Here is a 23,006-nt window from a genome sequence, read left to right as displayed (position 1 = left end):
TTCCCATTGTCTTCTTTATATGGTCTGACTCAGATTGAGGCGGGGGGATGTATTTTTAATGTTGTTTTATCATGGGAGGAGGTGGTTTTTTTGTATTTATTTGGGATTTGTCCATGTTTTTCAGAGTTACTTCTACAACAATGACACTTTTAACTTCAACTATGCCCAAGCCAAAGCTGCAATGGGCAATTTTAGTGAAGCTGAAGAGGTATGTATTTATTTTCTTCGAAAAAAAGCAATGGAAACATTTCCCCCTTATTCCTCTCCTTCCTTCCTTTTCTTCACCCAGATCTTCATGTTGGTTGAAAATAAGCAGGTTCTGTGGAACATCTTCTTCCCCTTCTCAGGGGAACTGAAACTCTCAGTGAGCACTATTCAGAAAAGATTATCTTGCTAATCTTGTAATGTGAGGTATACAGGGAGTCATGCTGCTTGTGGTGCATCACAAGAGTGCTTGCAGCTACCTCTAATTGATCAAAGAATGGCCTCTTAATCAGATTTTCTACGCTTTGTCTGGGATCCCAGGCACTCTTTCTGTTCAGACTGAGTAGGGCATGCTAAGTAAAAGACACTGAATAGTTAAGAGCTTCTAGGTGTCCCTAGAAATTTGTGGGTTTTTTTTTTTTAATCTTCCTCTGGGATATGTGGGAGGAAAAGAGGAACTGCTCACTATCTTATTCAGCAGCATTCATATGCAGCTGGAAGAGATTAACTTCTACACCCAGTACTTTTTTATGTCTGTCTGCAGCAGAAACTTAATTACAGCTAAAATATGCAAAAGCAAATAGCTATTATGAAGGTGGAAGCAACATTTTCCACAAGACCAGAAAAGAAGACAAGCCACAAAAATAATCCCACAGCACATAGTCTAAAGTGAATCATATAGGTTTGGTTGGTTTGGGGTTTATGTTTTGTTTTGTTTTTCTAACTTGTCTTTTGAACTTTTTAACTATCCAGATTTGTCAATAATAGAGCCCCCCCGGCTTTACAACTTCTCTCTCCCCCCCCATACCTACCCTCCCATCCAGCACCCTCACCCCTTCATTTCTGTGACCCAAAATTACTTCTCTCTTTAAGAAAAACTTCCAAGACTGTAAGGAAGATGGCTTTCTATTTCAATTCAACAAGCTTTCGATTCACTTAGCCTCATGAAAATCTTTCAAAACTGTGCTAGCAGGCAATGCTGATTCCTGAAACTCCATAAAAATGATAATGCTATAAGTAAGGTTTAGCAGCAACTAGGCAACAAAGAAACACAAAGTTGTAAACTCCTGTTAATCTACATTTTTCCTCTTATGTTTTTTAGAAGCTGTACTATAGAAACTAGTGTTATATAGGTGATGCATTTAAATACCAGAATTATATAATTGCATTGATTCATCTGGCCTCATGTCTGATCTTGGGTCATGATGACAGTTCCATATAATGCTCAGTCTTCCCCAGTGTCTCATAAACTTGTAAGTCATCTACATATAGCACTTACTAAGTTATTTAAAAGCATACCTCCCTGGACATAATAAAATAAAACATATGATAAAGTGCTACTTACAGTGATAATGCTGCTTTCTTTTTATTTCTTCCCTATTACTCCTTCTCCTCCCCCTCCAAATTAGAGGATCAGCAATTTTCAAGCAATACAAATGTCAGTAATTTGTATAACTCACTGTTCCAGTACATGCATCTATTCCTATAAAGGTATTTTGATTTTTGTCAGTAGCATCCAGTTTAGTTGCAAATACACTCGAGAGAGGCATAAATAGTTTTTTTTTTCCTTTGAGCAAAGCCAGAGTACATTTTAAAATGTATAACTTACCCCACACATCCCTTTTTATGCAGAATGTAACAAACCTGTATTTATACAGTAAGGTACAAAAGATGAATGCTTTGCCTGAGAATCTTACTGAAACTGAAATGGTTAGAAATGGGTTATTGCAGACCTGGAATGATCTGACATGTATGGAAGGAAAGTCTCATCTACATGTGAAACTTGCAGTATTTCAAGAAGATGCTAATACAATTGCTTGCATTGCCTTGTAAACAAACACATTCCAAATAGCTTTTCCCATAGGCCCAGTGTTCCTTTGTGCTATTTGTGTTGCATGGCCGCCCACTGGCGCTTGTTCAGGGCAGGCCACACCCTCTGCATAGCTTGGTGTTCTGAAGCTGCACAAGTCCCCTGACAAACAGGGCACTATGTGAATCCTCCACCTACCCCACACAGAGGGATGCCCCCTACACTGCAATTGCATACCCAAACTCTTCTCATGACCAGTTGTTTGTGTGACTTAAACCTTATCTGTGTGTTGAAATGAGGAAGGTTTGCCTTCTGTTTGTTTAAAAGTACATGCGTGTATAATCTTTCCTTTTCCTTCTTCCTGCAGGTGTTCCTTTTGATCCAGAGTGAGAAGATAAAAAGTGATTTTGTTTACCTTAGCTGGCTGGCTCGCTGCTGTGAGTCACTTTACTTTCAGCATTGCAGAATACAGATCCTCCTCTATTGCGTCAGTCCTGGCAATCCACTCTTCTAATTGAATTTAATGTTGTAGGAGGATTCAGGACTATGAAAGTGAAGAGCTGATTGCACTAGTTATAGTGTGGGTGCTTATTGCACCTTTCATATCTCTGCCTTTTATAAGCAATTACTGCTTCAGTGCAATGCTGTTATAGTACTGTCAATGCAGCTTTGTCCTGACCAGTGACCCTTTTTCCTCTCAATTGTCTACTCAATTGCTTGAGTGAAGACTTTCTGTCTTAAAAGACTGAGTTACAACTCTAAAATGTTCAGAGTAAAACACAAAATAGAAGCATTCATACTGGGTCAGGCTCAAGGGTCTGTCTGCCTTCAAGGTTAGCCACTGTCAGATGCCTAGGGAAGAGAAGAATCAGGCAAGCATACACGGTATTTTTCTTCCTCCCATGTTACTCTACATGTTGTCCAAACTCCTGTGCCTGAGGGATATCCTTATAATCTCCAGCGTGTGTTTTTCTTCCAAAAACTCTTAGAGGAGTTCTTTCCTTGAATTTCATTGAATCCAGGAAACTTTTGCTGTGTTTAATATTCTGTTACAAATCTTATTTACCAGTTTTTAAAACACTGTAGAGTACACCTCAGTACAAAGACAGCTGCTGTGCCACATACAAAATAATATAGAAGTGGGCTTTTCTGAGGACTCAAGTCTGAGACTCCCTGGGCTAATTAGTTTTCTTTACAGTGCCTCAATAGAAAAATGTTTTCTTATCAAACCATTTTCAGCAGTTATACCTGGAATGTAAATATGTATGTTTTGGGATGTTATGTCATATTGCAGATGTAGTAAACATCTCCTAACATAATCTTTCCAGACAGGCACATCACACATAGGGATGCCTATCTATGACTCTGTTTTAGGATGTGCCAGTTTATTTCCTTTTTAATTAAACTGCAGTACCAGATTGTGTTTGAGTGCTTTATATATGAATGTTCTATTTGAATTTTTTATGGGAATGATGAATATAGTTATCTTTTTGTGTCAAGTATGTAATTTACTAACAGATCACATTATAATACGTTAATGTCAGAGTATAATTAGGGATTGAGTAGTAAACAATTCAATGCTGAAATATTTCCAAGGGGCAAAAGTACAAGAGATGCATCTTTTTACATGAAAGAATGTAATATTTGTTTAGTATGATAGTACTATTTATACCAAATTCTTCTTGAAGAGAAGGTCAAAAACCATTGGATTAGCACAGAACTGCATTGCTCTAGGTAGATTGGTGTTGGAAATTAAGAACTGGCTGTTTACCACTGTATATGGTATTTGGAGCTGATGAGAGATAAATCCAATTTGATGTCTTGCTGCCTCCTAAATGAGAAGAATCTATAAATTCTGTGATTTGGTGTTATATGTTTGTTGTTGATTACCACCCATTCTACCTGCAATAGAAGTATACACACAGTGGACACAGATAAAACAAGCTAAACAGTCCCTCTTTGGAAAAAACACAAGAGTGATCCTTATGTGAATAGCCAGGTACTCTCAGAGCAGCTGTTAAGGCTTGAAAAATAAAGGAAAACTTTAATTTTCTTTTCTCCCAGTGTTTGAATGAACCTGGAATTATGAATACCAACCATAGATTCAAGAGAATGGCTTCTTATCACCAACAAATAGAATCTTTGTGTTTAAACACCCTAGTAGAATTTCTACTCATCGAGATAGAAGATTCAGATTCATTTATTTCTAACTGTGATGTTTAAAGTTCAAGACCAATGAAAAATTCTAGTCATATACACAAATTTAAAACCAGCTTGGGATCTGAGGAATTTAGAAATATTTTTTTCTAGTAATGACAAGTTTTGTTATGCTTGGAGGGGCATCAGCCTCTGCCCTCTCCTTTTGATTTGTTATGAATCATGGGAATTGAAGGTTTAGACTGACATGGGCACCAAGTATTAAAGACCTCAGTTTGGTGCCAATTAACATTTTTTTGTGTGTAAGGACACACAATTCTAAATTTTACTATATAAATGGATTGCCATTTGTCCTGCATAAAAAATTTCTCTCATGCTTTCCATTATATTCCTTAATCACATCTGAAATCATGAGAGTTGTTCTTGTTGCTTATCTGTGAAATATAAATTAAGATGTAAACACTATAATTGTTCCTTTTGACACTGGTGTTCTCTGCTGAATTGGCTGTTATCACTAGTAAGGCAGAAGATAAGGACAAGTTCCCCTTCCCAGCCTCATGCTCATGGCTGAGACATTTACATTAAACAAAGAAATACAGGAATATCTGTTCTATCTGCCACTGAATATTGTACATAGCATATTCTTTTCACAATTCCAGCTTTTTCTTGTTATTGCAGATATTATGAATAAGAAACCACAGCTAGCCTGGAAGCTCTATCTGAAGATGGAAACATCAGGGGACTCCTTTAACCTATTGCAGCTCATTGCAAATGATTGTTACAAAGTGAGTTTTCTCTTTAGAGCTTGGTGTATGACATTAATTCAGTGATTGTACCAACAGTTATTTTTTGATAGTTTTTATCATTGTCATTACTAGTGAATTTTCTGTTGTAATGGCAGGATGTCTAATAATATGAATGAGTTGGCAAGGATTAGTCAGTATTTTAACCTGCAGGCCTTCTTGGTAGAGAACCCATTGATTAAACTGTTGGTAAATTACTGCATGCTTGAGCTATCAATAATGATAACACTTGCTTCTCCTATCAGGGATTCATTATGGGTAGAAAGGACAAAAAACTTTAGAGGAAAAAAATCTAGCATAGATTCAGCAAGATGTCTCATGCTGCTTTTTTTGTTTGTTTGTTTTTGTCAGGCCAGTATTGTGTTTTCCTTAATGTTTGTAATGGGAGATGCTCCTTGCGGTCTCAAAAGCAATATTCTAAAACTGAAAGAATTATCCCCTGTACGTCTTTCAAGTACTCAGTTACTATCTCACCCTAAAAGTCTAGTTGCTCAAGCAAGTGCTATGCCTCTGGTGTTTCCCATAACTGCAATTTGTGAAAACAGGTTGACAGTCAGACCTCGTGTAAAATCTCTCTCTAGATCATTTAAAGTCTCACTTAAATCAGTTGATTGCTATGTCTAAATTCTTTTCAAAACCTCCTTGTCCTGAAGAGGAGAAGTATCTCCACATTTTAGATTTATGTAGAGCTCTTTAAAGCTGCATGGATAGAGCTAAATTTTTCAGCCTAATTATATGTCTACAAATGGCCATAAATGACTTCTCCAAAATTGTTACTTTAGTAATATAATTTGTCTTTCTACACTAGCAGCCATTGTACCTCTTGAACTAAATGGCAAGGTCCATGTTGTTCGATTTTATATGGCATTTTTCAGTTGTTTCTGAAACATTACATTATGTTGGAGATCCACAGACAGCACCAGAGATGTAACTTAACAAAGCATTAGGCTTTGCTCAATGAAAAACAGAATGAACATGAATGGAACAAGTCAGCAGTATCCTGAGAGGTGGTGTAGCTGGATGCCTCATTGCTGTGCTGATAGAAATTGTTCAGTGAGGAAGTTGGCATGCAGGATTTCATGCTAATTTCTTGATGCTTTTTATGCAATAGCCCATCTTATCCATATGGGAAACAGCACATGACTTGGGGTGAAGCATTTCCTAGATTTATGTCAGATAGAAGGAGAACATGTAACCTGTACCTGCTTAGTGGAACTAGATCAGATACTAATTTGGATACATCAATATTCTAATTTTTCTTTTTAGCTGACACATCTGATAGTGTTCATACTCACTATCTTAACTTCCCATACATTGAAGTGTTTGCCAGTCACCAGTGGTTAAAATCAACATTTATGTGAAGAAAAGAGAATTATTACTTGTCCTGTAATACCAGTGTTTCTCTGACTAAGGTTTCCAGATGTAGCTCCCACAATCTGCACTTTTTTCTCTGCAGGCTTCCAGCTACCAAAGGACAGGAGGTTGTGCTCAGTCTACCTTCTGTGATCTCTCATGGGAAAATGCTAGTCACAAACAACATTGCCCTTCAGGCTTGCTCAAGTGGAGAGCACTCATACAGCTCACATGAGATGTGCTATGCTGACTTCAAAAGCCACAGTTAATCTGGTCACTCCTTTTGCATTGACTGTTGCCAAGCAACTTGCTCCTGGTTCCCAATTACAAGTAGAGAACCTAAGGCAGAAAAAAGATAGGGTGCGCATAGGGATTTTCCTATGCTAAGGAAAATTTTGGATTATAGAGTCACTGAATCTTCTTTTGTACTGTATTGTAACAGCGAAGAAAAAAGATTAAGTTAAACTCAGAAGATAAACAAATATGTGGCCATGTCTACATGAGGAAATGTGGTTTTATTTTCAAATGACTGGACTAGTTGGAGGTTGATATTCTGTCAAGGGTTTTGGTATAGTTGGTACAACACTAGATAAGGGCACCTCAAAAAAAGATGTTGTAATACCACCTCTTTCCCATTTCTTTAACTGCAGTGTCCCTGTTCTGTGTCACTTGCTGCCTGCAGAAAAACAGGAAAATGCACATTGCTTCTACAGCTTACTGCTGATTTCAGAAAACTGGGTTCTGAGTTTTTAATCCCCTTCTGAAAAGTGGTCAGGAATAATGTTTCATTTTCTGTGCAGATGCGTCAGTTTTACTATTCAGCCAAAGCCTTTGATATTCTGGAGAGACTGGACAATAATCCTGAATACTGGGAAGGCAAGAGAGGTGCTTGTGTGGGTGTATTTCAAATGATCTTAGCTGGACGAGAAGCAAAGTGAGTATTCTGTGTTGTATCTGAATTTATTTTGCTCTTTTCCTATTTTCAGCTAGCTATAAACCAGAATTATAATCTCAGCTTCAGGACTACATATCACTTTCCAATCTTTTATTGAGCTTTCAGAGAATAGACACTCAATCCAGAGGCTCCATATGCAGTCTTCAGCTGGAAGTCTATCTTCCACACCAACAGTTACAGAATATATGGTAGAGAACAATTTATGAGCAAGTGCTGTGGACTATAAAATACCAAAATACTTTAGTCATCATCACTAGGAAAAGCTAGGTTAATGTAATAGTGCGTTCACGAACTGGGGGAAAACAACATCATTTCATCTTGATGGTGTAAGAATGGAAAACTATCACATGACATTTTAAAATGAACAGAACTAAGGAAACATTTACACAGCACTGTAGGAAGGACGTGATTTCTCTAAACAAAGAGTAGATGAGACTATGCTTTCATTATAATTTTCCTTCTGAAGACACTGACCGTGTCACACAAATATACTTACTTGATGAAAGCTTAAAGGAAATCATCTGTGTTACTGATAATTTTGTTTTCGGCCCATTTCACTGGATGGGGGAATGAGAGAGAGTAGTGAAGCTGTATTTAAGAACTGCTCCCTTGTGAATATTCTGCTGTGATGCCAGATGGCCATTGTCTTCTGGCCAAAGTTGCTGTTTCCTACATGACTGGTAGGTGTGTATCTTGGCTTCTACACCTTCCTTCTATTCACTTCTCTGCTGGAATAATCTCATTAACTACTATACCTTTCAAGTGTCCTTTAAACAATCACTGCAGCAGATGCAGTAAAATACACATAACTTGCCTGTTTTTCAAAGTATGCAATTAAGTTCTTATTGTAAACTAACTGGCAAACTGCAGCAGGATTTATATAGGTTTACTACTAATAGGTTTATTCTATTAGGAATGTTCATTTCCATGTTATTTGTGTTTGTGTGTATTGTGTTATGTGTAAAGTGCTTTGGCAGCATTAAGCTAGATGTTGCCATGATAAAGACTAGCAAATAACATTAAAGATTTTTTTTAAAGTTTGGTTTGTTCTGGGAAACAATTTTGCAAGAGTGAGGGTATGTATACAAATACACACATATGCAGATACTAAACTAATTACATTTTGGTGGTTTTATTTTTTAACTTATCATTTCTTTACAATTGTATTCAAGACTTTTTCGTTGGTTGCTTTTTTTGTCTCTGGGATCACATATAGTGTACATTTTAACCTATTCCAGCACTGGAGACGAATGGACCTCTCTGTCTCAGAGAACCTATGTTTTGTGAAATACTTTGATGTGGGCAGTTTATTGTATCAGTTGGGTCTAACCCTCACTTAAATCTTTGCTTTTCACCTTTGTAGAGAGACTCTGCGGGAAGTTCTGCACCTTCTGAAGAGCACTGGTAATTCTCAAGTAGAGTACATTGTTCGCGTCATGAAAAAGTGGGCCAAGGAGAACAGAGTCCCTGTTTGAGTCAGTGTCACAAAATGAACCAGGTCAGTTGCTACTGTATGTCTGGCTGCAAGACAAGGGTCTTGGTTTCTCCTGTGCATTCTGGGTATCTCCTTCCTTGCAGGACTTTAGGCATTCAAGCAGGTTGACCCAGCTGAGGAAGAATGTCCTGCAATGAGATTCAAAACATACAGCAAATTGATTTTGGGGTTTTTTTGGTTTCTTTTTTACATTAAAACTTTATTGGCATTTTTTCTGTTGTACCACTCTATTTCTCAGAGATTTTTTTAATAGTAGTTCCAGCTGTCTACAAAATCAAGATGCTCCTCAAATATTCCTCCACAAAAGTTACTGAACTGCATGGTGGGTTTTTTCCCCAGCAAGCCTTTTGGCCTCTGGAGAAGAACAATTTGTTACATGACTCAGACAAACCTACTTCAGCAAGTGATGGAATGAGGCAAATAGAGATGGTGACAGTGATACCATTAGGCACTGCTAGAGTATCAGATAATACACAAGGCTTAACATAGAATCATATGATCATAAAATAGCTTGGGTTGGAAGGAACATTAAAGATCACCTAGTTCCAACCTGCCATGGGCAGGTACAGCTTTCAGACAGTTTTTTTTTTTTACTCAGAGCTGCTCAGGTTCCTCAATGCTTTATCCAGCCTGGCCTTGAACAGTTCAAGGGGTGGGCCATCTACAACTGCTCTGGGTAACTTGTTCCAGTGCCTCACCACCCTCATAGTAAAGAATTTCTTCCAGATACCTAAGCTAAACATAATCTCAGTTTGAAACCATTCCCTCTTATCCTGTCACTACATGCCCTTGTGAAAGGTCTCTCTTCTTCAGGACTTTTATAGATTACCTATGTGGGTATTCTGAGGAGTATCCTTTTCTGGATGAATTTCAATTACCAATACCTTAATTTGGGGGGTTTTTGTCTGTAAGGATTGTTTTCTCTCTTATCATCTTTTTCAGAGCATGGAGACTTATTTGACTGATGATATTGTTCAGTCTCACTTTGAAATTTAACACGCAGAAAATTTCTTCATGTTAATATAGTTCACATGAGAACTTTAGCAATCTGATGGATAAAAATATCTTTTGAATTATTTTGTTCAGCATTTACTACTGTCATGAGCAATATATTCATTATACTTATGGGTTTATTATACTGTCCTGTTTTTTTAAGGAGAACAGTTCAGGGAATACATAATTCTAAGAGAAGGCAACAGTTGTAACATAAAAATGTCTTATACATTTGATAGTAAAAAACATTTGTATATTATTCATAAAAGAAAACTTTACATTTTTTAAATTTGTAAAATACTTAAGTATTTTTTTATCTTTTGAGGGGAATTGAGAATACCATATTCTCTACTGTCTGTGCATTGATTAAAGCTCTTACTTGAATCTACACTTGAATGTCTGATTGGTCTGTGTTGCTTCACATTGCAGAAGTTGAAATAGCGTATTCATTTTGCTGTGGAAGAGAGCAGGTTTGTGGCTGATTGTTAAGTATATGTTCATTTATCAGTCAGAGGCAAGCCAATGGCCTTGGTCCTGATCTTATAGTAGTTTGCTGAAACTAAGGCAGCTGGGTGTATGTGGAACATGCACACCTTTCTGCCATGTAATGTGTCTGGTTTTACTGCTTTAAGCAAAAAATGTGGGTATCATTTTTCAGGTGTCTAGAAGTACATTGATAGTTGTGGTTACTTGCACTTAAATCTAGAAACTGATCCATCACACTAGCAACAATGAGCCTTTCAGCAGGGCCAATGTTACACTCATTCAAAAGAGGTGTGAAAGTAGTTACAAAACACTTCACTCATGAACAGCATTTTTCTTTTCCATCTCAGTTTAATTAACTTGGAAACAGATTGAGAATACAATTATGAATCTTGGTACAAAGCTTCAAAAAGTCATGTTGGTGACTTTGTAGCAGATGTTAAATGCATCTAATTACTCCCTTTATTGAAGCTTAACCTGCAGGAGAGCTGAAGAGCATCCAAATCCGTTACAGACCATTTTACATGTTGGTTGAATCTTCTGAAATAAGTGTGATGGCTTTGCAGCATAAGGGCTTGGGGGCCAATTTTAACTTCTCTTGTCTGTGACAAGAAGTTTTAATGCAGAAGGGAAGAAGTTTGGTTTTTAAACTCACCTTTATTTACTGTAGCCATAATGTCATATTTGATATGCTAAATAACGTGGGGTTTAGCACAGTGCATTTTATTGACTGGCAATAAAGCTTTTATCATTTAAGATAAAACAGGGGACTGCAGGGCTTTGCCTTGAGCAGTGATGAAATAAGGTATTTTACATCCTGTCTTAGCCTTTTTTAGGTCTTGGTAATAGAACAGATATGTAGGTACTAGTAAAATGCAGAACAAGAAAAGTACTGAAATACTGGTGTTTATTTTACCTTAGAAATACATCTAGAATGTGTCTTCCATTGTTTAATCTGAGGTCATATTCAAAGAACAGAGATGAGAAGTTGCCTTAGCTGATACACAAATGAAAGGTAGTAAAGAACAGATAAAATTTTATCCCTGTCCATTTCCATATTTCCCTAAACTGTGGAAATTTAAGGAGTCGATGTACTCTAAATAGGATGGCTAGGAGTGAAGGCAGATGACCTATTGAGCAGCAGGCAGTGAAGAATGCATGTGCAGAGTCAGTGAAATGGGTAAATTTATTGGGTCAGGAGTAAGTGAATATAAAATTGAAACAGTGGCATTTCAGATAATGTAATGAAAGGAAGACTAAAGCAGAAAGAAATTGCTGCATCATTATAATTTCAAGGAAGAATATGGAAATTAGAGTTATACTCTGAATAAGCATCTGATTCTGGAAAAATAAGCTACAGAGAATGCACAGAAGCTGCTCTGCTAGCAATCATAGCATTAATAGTCACTAGTAAAGAAAGCCAAACCCCAAATAGCATGTAACTGCTTTTAGTTGAGTGCTGACCCATTCCTGATGGATAAGAAAGTCAACTTTGAATTAAACTTGTTAATACCTGAACAACTGCTATGACAGTAACGCCTAAGTGAATTAAACTGGAGGTGACAAGTTGACTGTGAAAGAAAAGTCATGTCACATTATAGCTCTGGACTGTAGCAAGCATTTAGGTTTATGTGGTTCCCCCAGATGGAAGCTGGCTCATTGATCTTCATAAGAAAGCTGTCTGAGTGTGAATGAGGAGCTTGGCTAGTAGGTAGTCAGACACAAAGTAAACAATTACCTAAACGGCTGCTGCTACTTGTAGCTTCACTGTATCGGAGCTATACATGCATTGAAGAAAACATCTAGACTTTGCCCACTGCTTTACTCTTTGACAATTTTTCCTCTGTATTATCTCCAGAAGTAACTTCCACTCACTCTTTTTGAAGTTTCATTTCCAAATTTCCCTCCTCCCTTTCAGTCTATGACATGGTGATTGAATAAGCAGACAATTGCATGAAAGTGTTACCAATAACATTAAAATCAAGTCATTAATCAAGTGATAGATAAGCTGGCCTAAGACTATGTAGTGCAAGATGGTAGATTTCGCCAATGTTGAATCCAATAACTAACTCGACTTACAATAAAATATTTGCCAGAAAAACTTGAGTGTTAATTTGAAGATGGATAATGAAAAATCCATAGTTATTTTGAAATTTTGAAATTTATTCAAATGTTTAAATCATATTCAGTTTTTTAGAAATTGTACCTTAATTCTAAATTCAACTTGTTTAGCCTTGTTTTCTAATATTCAGTTCTTCCAATGTTCATGATTGCTGTTAACCATTAAAGCCCAGCATTCTTTGGTTTGGTTTGGTTTTTTTGTGGTTTTCTTTGGAGTTTTTTTTTGTTTGTTTATTTGGTTGGTTGGTTGGTTTTTTTTGGTTTTTTTTTTTTGTCTTTTAAAGTGCAGCAAGTCAATTCTTGTTTGTATGAAAGACAGATTCCCCTGTAAAGGTGCCTTGCTGGCTGGAACATTGGCAGTTGGTTTGCCAACAGATTTTTTTTTTAAAACATGGCTGCTTAGCACTGGGCATAATTTATCTCTGTATGTAACATTGGAATATGCTTCTCCATAGTGCTGCTTGCTATTCTTCTGCACAGGTACTCAAAGACTGCATTCACCCTTTTGGCCATATTATCATGGGGGAGCCTCGCACTAAACTGGTTCTTGGCTGGGACATGATAGCTAGGATTTTTCCAGAATTGGTATTTTCCAGAATACAGTCTATCCTTTGGAAGATACAGCCTACCTTTTGTTCTACAAAAATACATTTTGTTCAAATTGGCTTCGTTTTCGACCTTCTGCAGATCACTCTGCATGACTACTTATCCCCACTAATTACTAGTTTGTTTCTCTGGAGCTATTTATTAGCACAGTTTTACAGCTATATCTGAGTCATCAAGGGGTTTGTTATCCTCCATACTTCCAAGATCCCCAAGACATTGTTATTGATGACTGATGGCTGTTTTTCATCATTTATCATTCTCAACTTATTTAACATGTTACCTTTCAGATATGGTATTATGCTATTCTTTAAAATTAGGTATATGACATCAGAAATGTATGCATTGCCCTTGCAGGAACTGCAGCACTGTTATGTTCAGCTAAACTTGTAAAAGATACATGTCATAGGAGATGTTTCCTGTTCATTCTTTATTAAATGAGCCTTTCAGCATCCCAGAGAGACTGATAGAGTCTAGTTGCTCAAGTCCTTTTGCATAATTTGAAACAACTCTTTTTTTGGCCCTGCAATCACATTTAGGCACACACTAAAAGGTTACTTTTGACTTCGTAGAGTTTAAGCTTTCATTTGGAACAAATAAAGCAGGCATTTCACATCTCTGGGCAAGGGACAGCTCCTAAATTCCTGATAGGTCTTGCTTAATTGATGAATTACACTAGCTTCTATTTATAGATTTAAAAATAAACGTAATGTCTATATTTAGTAAGAGCTGTGACTTTTGAAAAGACACAGTGTATTCTTCAAATAAAAAGAGAACTTCTGTTTCAATTCATGCTTACATGCTTGAATTGTGCTTAGTTGTTTCACATGGTATTATTTTTAGTAATTCTTTAGAAGAATTTAAAATAATGCAGTAAAATAAATAATGGTCTTTAATATGCTTTTACAATAGACCTTCAAGACTATGGGTCTCCAGTTATTTGAACAGGAAATATGCTGTCTCATAGTTTGTAGTGATTCTCAGATACAGCTGAATCAAACTAAAAAGTGGGATACTACGTATGCTGTTCCATGAACCTAGGAATTGCGTTAAGTTTTTTGCAGTCCTTAAACCACACCTTAAGCTGGTCCTTAACTGGAGATGAGTAATGAGCCTTAGACTCCACCTTGATCACTGTAAGCAACTTCCATGTGGTCAGTTCTGTGGAAAAAAACACACACAACAGTGCAGAATTATAAAAGGTAACATTTTAAGAACACATGTAATAATGTTGACATGTTTACATCATGTAGTAAAGAACCATGCTCCAATTCCAACAGCTGCATTGCTTATTGTAACAGCTACAATTTTCTTGGATGATTTTGTCCTTCTTAAGCATGATGGGATCATTATGCATGTCTACTCAAAAGCTATTTGTACTCTTTTTCTTGCCTTACATTAATGGGTGAGGCCATTATATGCGGAGCCATTATGTGACAAAACTCAGTATTTTATTTTGCAGAGCTGGTGAATTAATTCAGATCACATGATGTCATAGTGTCTCATGAATCCGTGTGTGAAAGCTGCCTCTAAGAAACTGTTACAAAAATTAAATTACAAAACCTGATAAACCAAGTCATAAACTGCCTGGTATATTCCCATATGGATCATTATCCTAATGTTTTCGTTCTACCAGTTCAGTAATACTTTTGTCTGACTTATTCAAGATGCCACATGTGCTGAACTTAGTCATTACTGAACAAACTGAGAAGCTGTCTATATAAAATTGTGGTGGTTTTCCCCACCATTTAAAGGCAGAAGAGCTATTTTCTGGTCACAGCAAAGTAATTTCTAAGGCAAGCTTTACAAGACTCCTGACTCAGTTTAGCCACTTGTTCTCAAGCAGGTTTTATCACTGTGTCCACTTTTCATTCTGCACATCCTCGTTCCCTACTGAGTGTTTTCCCTTCCTGTCTCCCCATTAATGTGATGGGCCTTACAGGACTACTGCTGAAGTACTGCTGCTTTCCACTTCTCCCTTCCTCCCCTTGCACTACCTCTGAGCATGATTTGCCTCACTCCCACTTCACAGGCATTCGAGGCAAGATATTTTCAGCTTTGTAAAACGCTAAATCCTGTTGTTAAAAACGAGAGCAGGCTCCCAGTACCAAACGGATTTCAGCATTTATTATAAGAAAGGCCTGAAGCATGGGGGCCTGCAGGCCAAGCAGGAGCGTTCCCGTCGAGGATGCTGCAATGCCGGCACTGGGTCTTCTTCAGCAGCGATGTCCCCGATGGAGCGGCACGCATTCAGTGGGTCAGAAACCCCTTTTTATCCTGTTTTTTGTCCCTTTGGATTGGTTTCTTTTTGGATCCTTCATTTGCCTGAAGGTTTAAGGCGCTTGATTGGCCCATGACAGTCCTGTCCAGGCTGGCTCGTTTCGCTTTGGGGCAGTGCACATTACTTAGGTGTATTATGGTACATTGAGTACCGTGTTTCTTATAACTACCCTTTTAACCCCTTTTACCATAACCAAACTAACAGTACATGCTTAACGATCTATCAACTATTTTACAACAGTTTCTAAGCTATTTTTAACACTGTGGAAGACTAAAAGTCAACATGACACTAAGAATAACTCAGTCTCTTAAAACGGTGAGGAGGTGTTCAGATAAGAGTAGAGTGTAATATTACTTACAAATGTCAGAGGTAATTCTTTTAAGGCCAGAAAAATGACATCTGAAATAGAAATGTTATACAGAGAATGTAGTTTGTTTTCACAAGCTTTGTGGGTATGTAGCATCCACTCTATTCTTAAAGTCATCACTTCTATTGCTGCTATTCTACACTTGTTTTTATATGCTCAAAAAACTTCACGTCATGTCTTCTGAAAATCGTACTGGAGGTGGAAAAAAATAGTTTTAAAGAATTTCATTTGTATATTTAAATTATTCATGTATGAAATATCGTTTTTCATATGTAATTTTTCAGATGCTATTTTTAATACTGTGGCAAATCAAAAGCAGCTTTGTGTTGAATCTGCAAGTCCGGTATGTAGTTAATTCTCAGTGATAAGTATGAGCTTTGCTTTTTTGAAGGCAGTTTGGCTTGGAAATAAAATCGTGGAAGTATGAAAATGCTGAACTGCACATGCAAAGTATGCTTCTGACTATTCTGATCATAAGCTTGTATGAATGTTAAAAATGTAGTAATTTGTTTATGCAGTCACTCTCAGCTGTCTGTGATAATGTGCACTGACCTAGGTGTGGAACTTACATCAGTAAAAGCTGTTTCCAAAGTGCTGAGAGGCATTAAAAAACTTGGGTAGGAAATTGGAGTTTTGGTAAAACCAGCCTGAAAGTGAAAGGAGGAACAAAAAAGAAAAATATTTCTTCAAGGTCACAGCAAATATTATGCTGTATGTCTTAATTACTTTTAGAAGGTTGCTTTGCCATCTCCATATATGTATTACATGAAATTCTCCTTTTTGGGAGGATGATCAGTGTGTGACAGGTGTTGCCTGAACAGTAACTATAATAATTTAAAATATTTTACAGTATTTAATAAAAATACGTTTCCTATAATTATCACAATATTTATATTTCACTAAAAACTAGGAAATATCACCGAGGCAAGTGACCAAGGCTCCTCTAGCCAGCAGTCTGCCTGCGTCCACTCTCAAGGACACCAAGAGTGTTCATCTTCTCCTAGGTCAGCACCCACAAGAGAGACCCTGAGAGGGCAAATCTGTGGCACATTACCTTTTGTACTTCTGAGAATTACTTCTAGACCCTTTTACCTCATTAAACAGCATCACCACTGCTTTTAGTGTAGAAATTGCAATTCACACTGAGAACTCCCTACCTGGCTAGTCTCGTTTTACAGGTGGGTGGCAGAGCTACAGGAAATCATGACTCATATTCTTGTGTGGCTTTCATTGCTATTGGGAGAATAAAACCGGCAGACAACAATGCAGAGATAAGACAATAACCTGACTCCAAAGTATCAGACAGCCCGGTAATCTTCGGCTGCCTCCAGGGGTGCTGGCCTGATGGAACAGGCTTTTCATCGGAGATAAGCATCCCATGCCACAGGTATCTTTAAAGAAATAGTGCAAATGAGGAAAAAGTGAGGGACAACTTCCCAGAGCACATAATCCCTCTCAACCTCCGTAAACATCTAGGTGTTTTTACACTTTCAAATGAGCAGGTGTGAATCATAAAAGAACTACCATTAAAGAAGTCTATTATTTTCAAAGACAGCTCCTCTTCAGTTTTAAATTCTGCTTAGGTACAGTTTAAGTGATTGTCACAATCAACATGTAACAGGCAGATGCTCCTCAGTTTAAGTTTCTTTGTCAGTTCATTGAAGTCTGCTGCCTTTCTATATGCTTGTATTTTCAAGGAAAAAAGTGTGTGTGTGCCCACGCATATTACTGGGTACTCCTCTACAAAATCCCTTCTGTGTTTATTTCTGATGAATTTTTTTGCTCTTCTTTCTATCTACAAAAAAAAATCTAGGATTTCAACTAAAAGGTTATTTTAAAGACCTATTGAATCGTTCAGGTTGAAAAATACAAGTTTAAGTTCACTGAATCCAACCATTTGCTCAGCAGTACCCTAGCCACCACTAAGCCATGTCCCTAAATGCCACATCTACACAGCCTTTAAATACTCTCAGGGAGTGTGAGCCAACCACTTCCCTGGGTGGCCTGTTCCATTGCTTGACAACCCTTTTGATTAAGAAATTTTTCCTAATATCCAATTGAAACCCCCTTTTGTGCAATTTGAAGTCAACTTTTTCTTGTCCTATTGCTTGTTATTTTGGTAATTCAGTGGCTTTAATTTTCTTGTGATCACTTAGAAGGCAACTATTTTTTTCCCTGTTTTTTCTTCCTTCTTAGAAAAGTAAAGAATAAACCTGCAAAGAGAAATTTCCTAGGGATCCACTGCTTGGCAGAGAAAACATCTCAAGGGCTGACATCCCCAAATTAATGTCATTTAAGACAGAGTTCACACACCACCTGGACTCATTACTACTATAGAAGTTTACAGCTTATTTGTCGAACTCTACTGAGCTCACCCTTAGCACTAGGACAAAAGTTGCATGCTTGCTCCAGCAAGAAATCTTGACGCCAGAAGCAGAAACAATTATTAACAATTAAATAAAAAATAAGATGTAACTAGAAAAGGGTTCTTATCCTGTTAATTACAATTGATTTTACTACTGTTACCCAAAGGAACAACTGACCCATATTCTGCTTGGTAAATGCACCTACTTAAGAGCTGATGTTTAATGTCTTAATATTTCATCTTCTCTCCAGGCTCAAAAGATGTTCCCACAAGTTCTCCAAGCAGCTTGCTCTTCCTTGGCAAGGATGCAATTCTTCTTTCCTTTTTCTCTCTCTGCTTTTTCTTCCTAACTTGCAACTCCATCTAAATAGAGCTCTTGAGGCTTTGAATTTTCTCTGAAGTTTCTCTTAAGTCAACAGTCTTATCCTATGTATTAGCTTAAAGAATGTTACAACGTTCTGTAGGCCACAAAAATCACCAGTCATTCAGAACTTGTGTCAGCTTTAAATTTCTCATTGAGAAAATTCTTCTGAACAGCAGGGATGATAACACCCTCACCTTTGGTTGAGGAACTCACACTACGATGACACATCTCTTCCTGTAAATCCCTTGACTTCTTTCACATGATGACTTGCCCTGATTTCTAGCTTAAGTGAGACAAAAGCCAACATTTTTTTTCCATCAGCTACCTCTGAGATACACAGTCATGCCATTTATGTTGTTCTGGCACAAACCATGGTGTTGGAAGACCAGTCCTCATCTCAGCAAGTGAGCAAAAGATGCACCTAAATCCACTTCCAGTAAAAAGTGCTGTGCTTCCAGTTAGAGGAGCAGTAACTACTTGTTGCATAAAAATTGTTACCATTTTTAAAACTTCCTACTGCCATTGAAACCTTGCACTTTTGGTCAGATTTGTTCAAAGCATTTCTTAAAGCTCTGGAGAGGAGTTCAGTGTCTCTTGGGTTCAAATTCTCCAGTAAGTGGGGCTTGAGCAATTCACAGAGAGCAAATAAAAACGTATGGGATAAAGTTCATTATCACAGTTCCTCTGCCTTGAAATTGTGACAAATGAATATTACTGCCCCATCAAAGGAGATCCTAATTACCTGAAGTTAATGCACACAGCCTTCCTAGAGTGAATTTGGCATTTCTCTACCTGCCTACAGTCCTTCCAAACAGTTTACTTCACTGAAAAGTGTACTTCAGACTTCTCAAGGATGTGGCAGAGCTGCTGATAACAGCTCTTAAATACACATTCCTGAGGAAAGAAAGCTAGAGGTATATTCTTCTGGAAACAGTATTTTTACTTAAAAGAACAACAATAATAAAAATATGAGGGGGCAGGATCCTGCAGATAAATCAGTTTTCTGAATGGTATGAAAGGCATTGGTGTTTCATTTTGGAAAGGAAACAGGTGGTTTATTTCTTGATTCTGGGTCTAGCAGAGAGCAACTTAGTAAAGCCGTAAGAGAAAAAGAGAAATTAATAAAAAAAAAAAAGCCCACTCGAGTTTAGAAATCCTCATTAAACAGAAAACCAGCGATGCTAGCCATGTTGTTGGTGCAGTGGATTCTTGTGATGCAGCAGCAGTTCTAGTAAAAGCTACATAAACACCAACCTACCTGCAGCTGTATCATCTCCTGACACAGAAATAGAAGCTGCAGCTGCTGTGGCAGCAGTTCCAGTGAAAGGACCACAAGGATCAACAAGCTGTGTGGTTGGACCATAAGAAACCAAGGATATTGTGAGGAAGCAGCTGATGGTAAATGAGAATATTCTCTCTCTATCTTGGAGACTTTTGAGCAGTAGAGAGCTATGAGCTGGCTGCCACTACAACTGTTACCTCTAATGTAGATCCCAGTGCTCACCTTAAGGAAAGGAGAGAACAAATTGCCATCTCATGCCACCTAAGCTTATTATGTAGTAATAGCCTTTGAAGCTGAAAACAAGCTCCTTGGAGACAGATATAATTGACGATAAGGACAGCTCTGCTTTCTGGTGGGAGCCTGGGCCTGCTGCTGTGGGTGTCCAGCCCAGAGGAAGCCAGACAATGGCTTCCATGAGGTCCAGGAGAGCAGTGACCACTGGTCTGTTATGAAACAGGGTGCAGCTCTGTACAGTTCTACCACAACCAATACAGCCCAAAAGCATGACAGTGCTGCAGACAGAGAAGCCAGTCCAAAGCAGAGCAGGACGATCCCACCTGCACCAAAGTAGAGGCCTCTGCAGTTTGCTGGTCTGTCTCTGTTGTTTTCTGTATTTGAAACTAAGTCAGGTCAACAAACTCCTGCTCACTGATGTGGCTGTATCATCTGTAGTTCCAAGCATCCATTTTGTCTGATCTACTCATACTGGTTTTCACCAGTGAAATAAAAAGCTGTTTCAGTATCACCTCAAAATTACTCTCTTTTTGTAGTTGTTAAATTTTTTTAAACTCTTAATGTGCCTCTCTGTGTCCTTCATATAACATACAAAAGGAAGGAATCTGTATTCAATGTTGGACTATTTTAACATGGCCGTATCCTGAGAGAAAGCAAAGTAACTGGCAGCACATCTCTAGTTACTTTTTAAAAATTATACTTGTTAAATTTGGTGTTGTACTGACAAGGGCAGCACATTATACTATGTACAGACAGTACCTGAGATGGAGTTTAATGACAAAGAACAAAACAGGATAAAAAGTATGGATAAATTACAAATCTAACTCCTACTGAATGTGTTTGAAATGGTACACGCCTGGAATTCTTCTGGTGTATTTAAAACCAAATTCCTTGAGAGGTTATGATTTAGTGAATTTGGTTGTTTTCTGAATGGTTCTAGTATCTCAGACCAAATGTAACATTAACATATTCCAGGAACTACTATGCTTGGCTCTCCTGCCAAGGTTCTTTTTGACTTAGTTCAGATACACAGAGCAAACTGTCTTTAGTGACTTCACTTTAAATGCAAAGTTCTAGAACTACTGTTTGTCCAGTTGCATAAACAAATACTAAGCCTTATAAAAATGGTATGTGCACTCTAAGATGCTTAGAGATTAGATAATACGGAAATACAAGGGTTTATTTGTCTAATTAAATTCCTAGGAGAAAGGAAAAGGGGGCATATGAATTACTATTTCATAGTAACCTTAGATATGAAAGGCTGTTTCTAATATCAAGGTCTACGATCTCAGAACAAATGACCACCTGAAACTATTTCCAAGAACTACTTCTGGTTTTCTCTGTAACCCTACCATGGGTTGAATGATGATTGTTCCTTTCCAGCCTTTTTTTTTCTACTTTAAACGCATGTTAAAAATCTGACCAAGATGTGGTTCCCGTTGTATCTACACTACAAGACAATATGAAGCACTGGATCCAGGTACTCGTAAAACTGATTTTATTCTGGCATGCCCTACATTGATTACTTCTGAATATCGTCCCCTATATCTTAGTTAGGAGACTGAAAGACTGAATGGAGTTTTACATTAGATACTTAAAATACATAGTTTATCACTTTCCATGGATATAGCCAAGTATCATCTGTCAAGAAACTACCTGTTGTATTCTTCTTATACTTATTTCAAGGTCTAGTCTCCCATCTGGTAACTGAAAAAAGAGTTCAGCGGAGCTGCAGAAGAGCCTGTGACTTCCACATAAGATTTCTGTTTGATATGCAATAAACTGCTCTTTTTCTGAGGAAAGGCCCCTTTTTACCATCACAGGATTTAATGGCATAGATGACACAGAAACTTTGATGAGAATTAGAATCTTCCTGGCAGGGTACAAAGGTCTGGAGCTTAGGGATGCTCACTCAGTTTGAATCCAGAAATACATTTCCTATTTTGTGCATCACCTGATAGCTGTATGAAATTCTCAACAGAGAACAAGTGCAACTACCAAATCATGTTATTATGATGCTGAAAGCCAAAATACATTTGAGGAATACATCCACCTCTACTAAGCTTGCTAGTTGCACCACAACATGCAAGGCTTTAAGATAAACGAGTCTCTTAGACTATAAAGCTCAACAAAGTTTCAAGCCTCAAAAGGAAAGTTTACATTTCTCAGATTGGGTCAGTCATTCCTGTGACTTGCTGCTGCAAGCAGTATTCTAGAATGCTCTCCATTCCCTGTTAGTGATGTTATAACTTTCAGTAACATTGTTCTAGTGTCACAGATCTTCTCTGGAGTCTAGATGAAATTAAAAAGTCCAGTCAAAAGGCTTCCTGTGCAATGACAGAAAAACATTAAGCACAGTGATGGATGTAGTTTGAAAAGTGGAGTAATGTGATGCACAGAATAGTCTGTTATCATTATGCAAAATAATAGATGTAAATTGCCTGTTTTGCATGAGTACATTTTAAAAAAAGAGAATAGACCCACTCCTACCTAGTATTTCTGAGACTAAAAATGCCCCCAAAATGGTAATGTCTTTTTCTCTGCTTTAATGAAGCTAGAGGATACAATACTCATGCTGTTCATAAGCTTCCTGAGACTTCATATTGCCTTGGTGGCATACCTCCATCTGGAAATACCAGCCATCAGTCTGTCAAAGTAGGTGGTGACAGACTGAAACACTTGCAGTATTTGCAGGCAGCTCCTGCCCATGAGGGAAGTCTCGCTGCTGCTCAAACCCTGCCTTCCTCGAGTCGTCCCCTCTCTCTCTCTTCTCCCCACCAGCCACAACTGCTCCCTGCACCAGCCAGAGCTGGTGCCCTACAGACCAGGCATGGCCGCTGAACAAGCTCCGTGCCGCCGAGGGCAGACCGGCACCCCAGAGAGCGGCTGCTCTTCTGTAGGAACAAGCTGCGATCAACCCCGCCATACGGCACAGTCTTGTAAAACCCCGATGTCCTCTGCTGTTCCACTCAGCGTGGGCTGATGCTACCGAGACAGGGTGCGTTCGCGCCGTTCTGGCTGGGAACGGCCGCTCTCCCCGCACAGGTGACTTTTCTCTGGTGACTGACCCGCAGCCGCCGACTTCTGGGGACCTCAGCGGACCTTCCCCTCAGCGGACCTTCCCCTCAGGAGGCCC

The 23,006-nt window shown here is 38.1% G+C and overlaps 2 protein-coding genes across 3 annotated transcripts in view; both read left to right on the top strand.

Annotated features, from left to right (window-relative positions):
* TTC26 (tetratricopeptide repeat domain 26) overlaps positions 1-10,223 on the top strand; it is a 46,583-nt gene extending 36,360 nt beyond the window's left edge. The window contains exons 13-18 of one of the 2 annotated variants that reach the window (XM_031057797.1): positions 125-208; positions 2,382-2,451; positions 4,850-4,956; positions 7,128-7,261; positions 8,646-8,780; positions 10,200-10,223. In XM_031057797.1, coding sequence (XP_030913657.1) covers positions 125-208; positions 2,382-2,451; positions 4,850-4,956; positions 7,128-7,261; positions 8,646-8,757 — 507 coding nt within the window. In that variant the 3' untranslated portion in view covers positions 8,758-8,780; positions 10,200-10,223. Of the gene's footprint in view, positions 1-124; positions 209-2,381; positions 2,452-4,849; positions 4,957-7,127; positions 7,262-8,645; positions 10,159-10,199 lie in introns of those variants that run through there. The other variant, XM_031057796.1, reaches the window with a different exon arrangement.
* A 12,477-nt stretch (positions 10,224-22,700) lies between these two features.
* UBN2 (ubinuclein 2) overlaps positions 22,701-23,006 on the top strand; it is a 52,584-nt gene continuing 52,278 nt past the window's right edge. Inside the window, exon 1 of the mRNA XM_031057768.1 lies at positions 22,701-22,804. Within this exon, the coding sequence (XP_030913628.1) occupies positions 22,701-22,804 (104 nt within the window). The remainder of the gene's footprint in view (positions 22,805-23,006) is intronic.

Source organism: Geospiza fortis, unplaced genomic scaffold (genome assembly GCF_000277835.1).
Source record: "Geospiza fortis unplaced genomic scaffold, GeoFor_1.0 scaffold173, whole genome shotgun sequence".
Lineage (NCBI taxonomy): Eukaryota > Metazoa > Chordata > Aves > Passeriformes > Thraupidae > Geospiza > Geospiza fortis.
The sequence above is the reverse complement of the archived record's forward strand: the minus strand, read 5'-3'. Positions and strand labels throughout refer to the sequence as shown.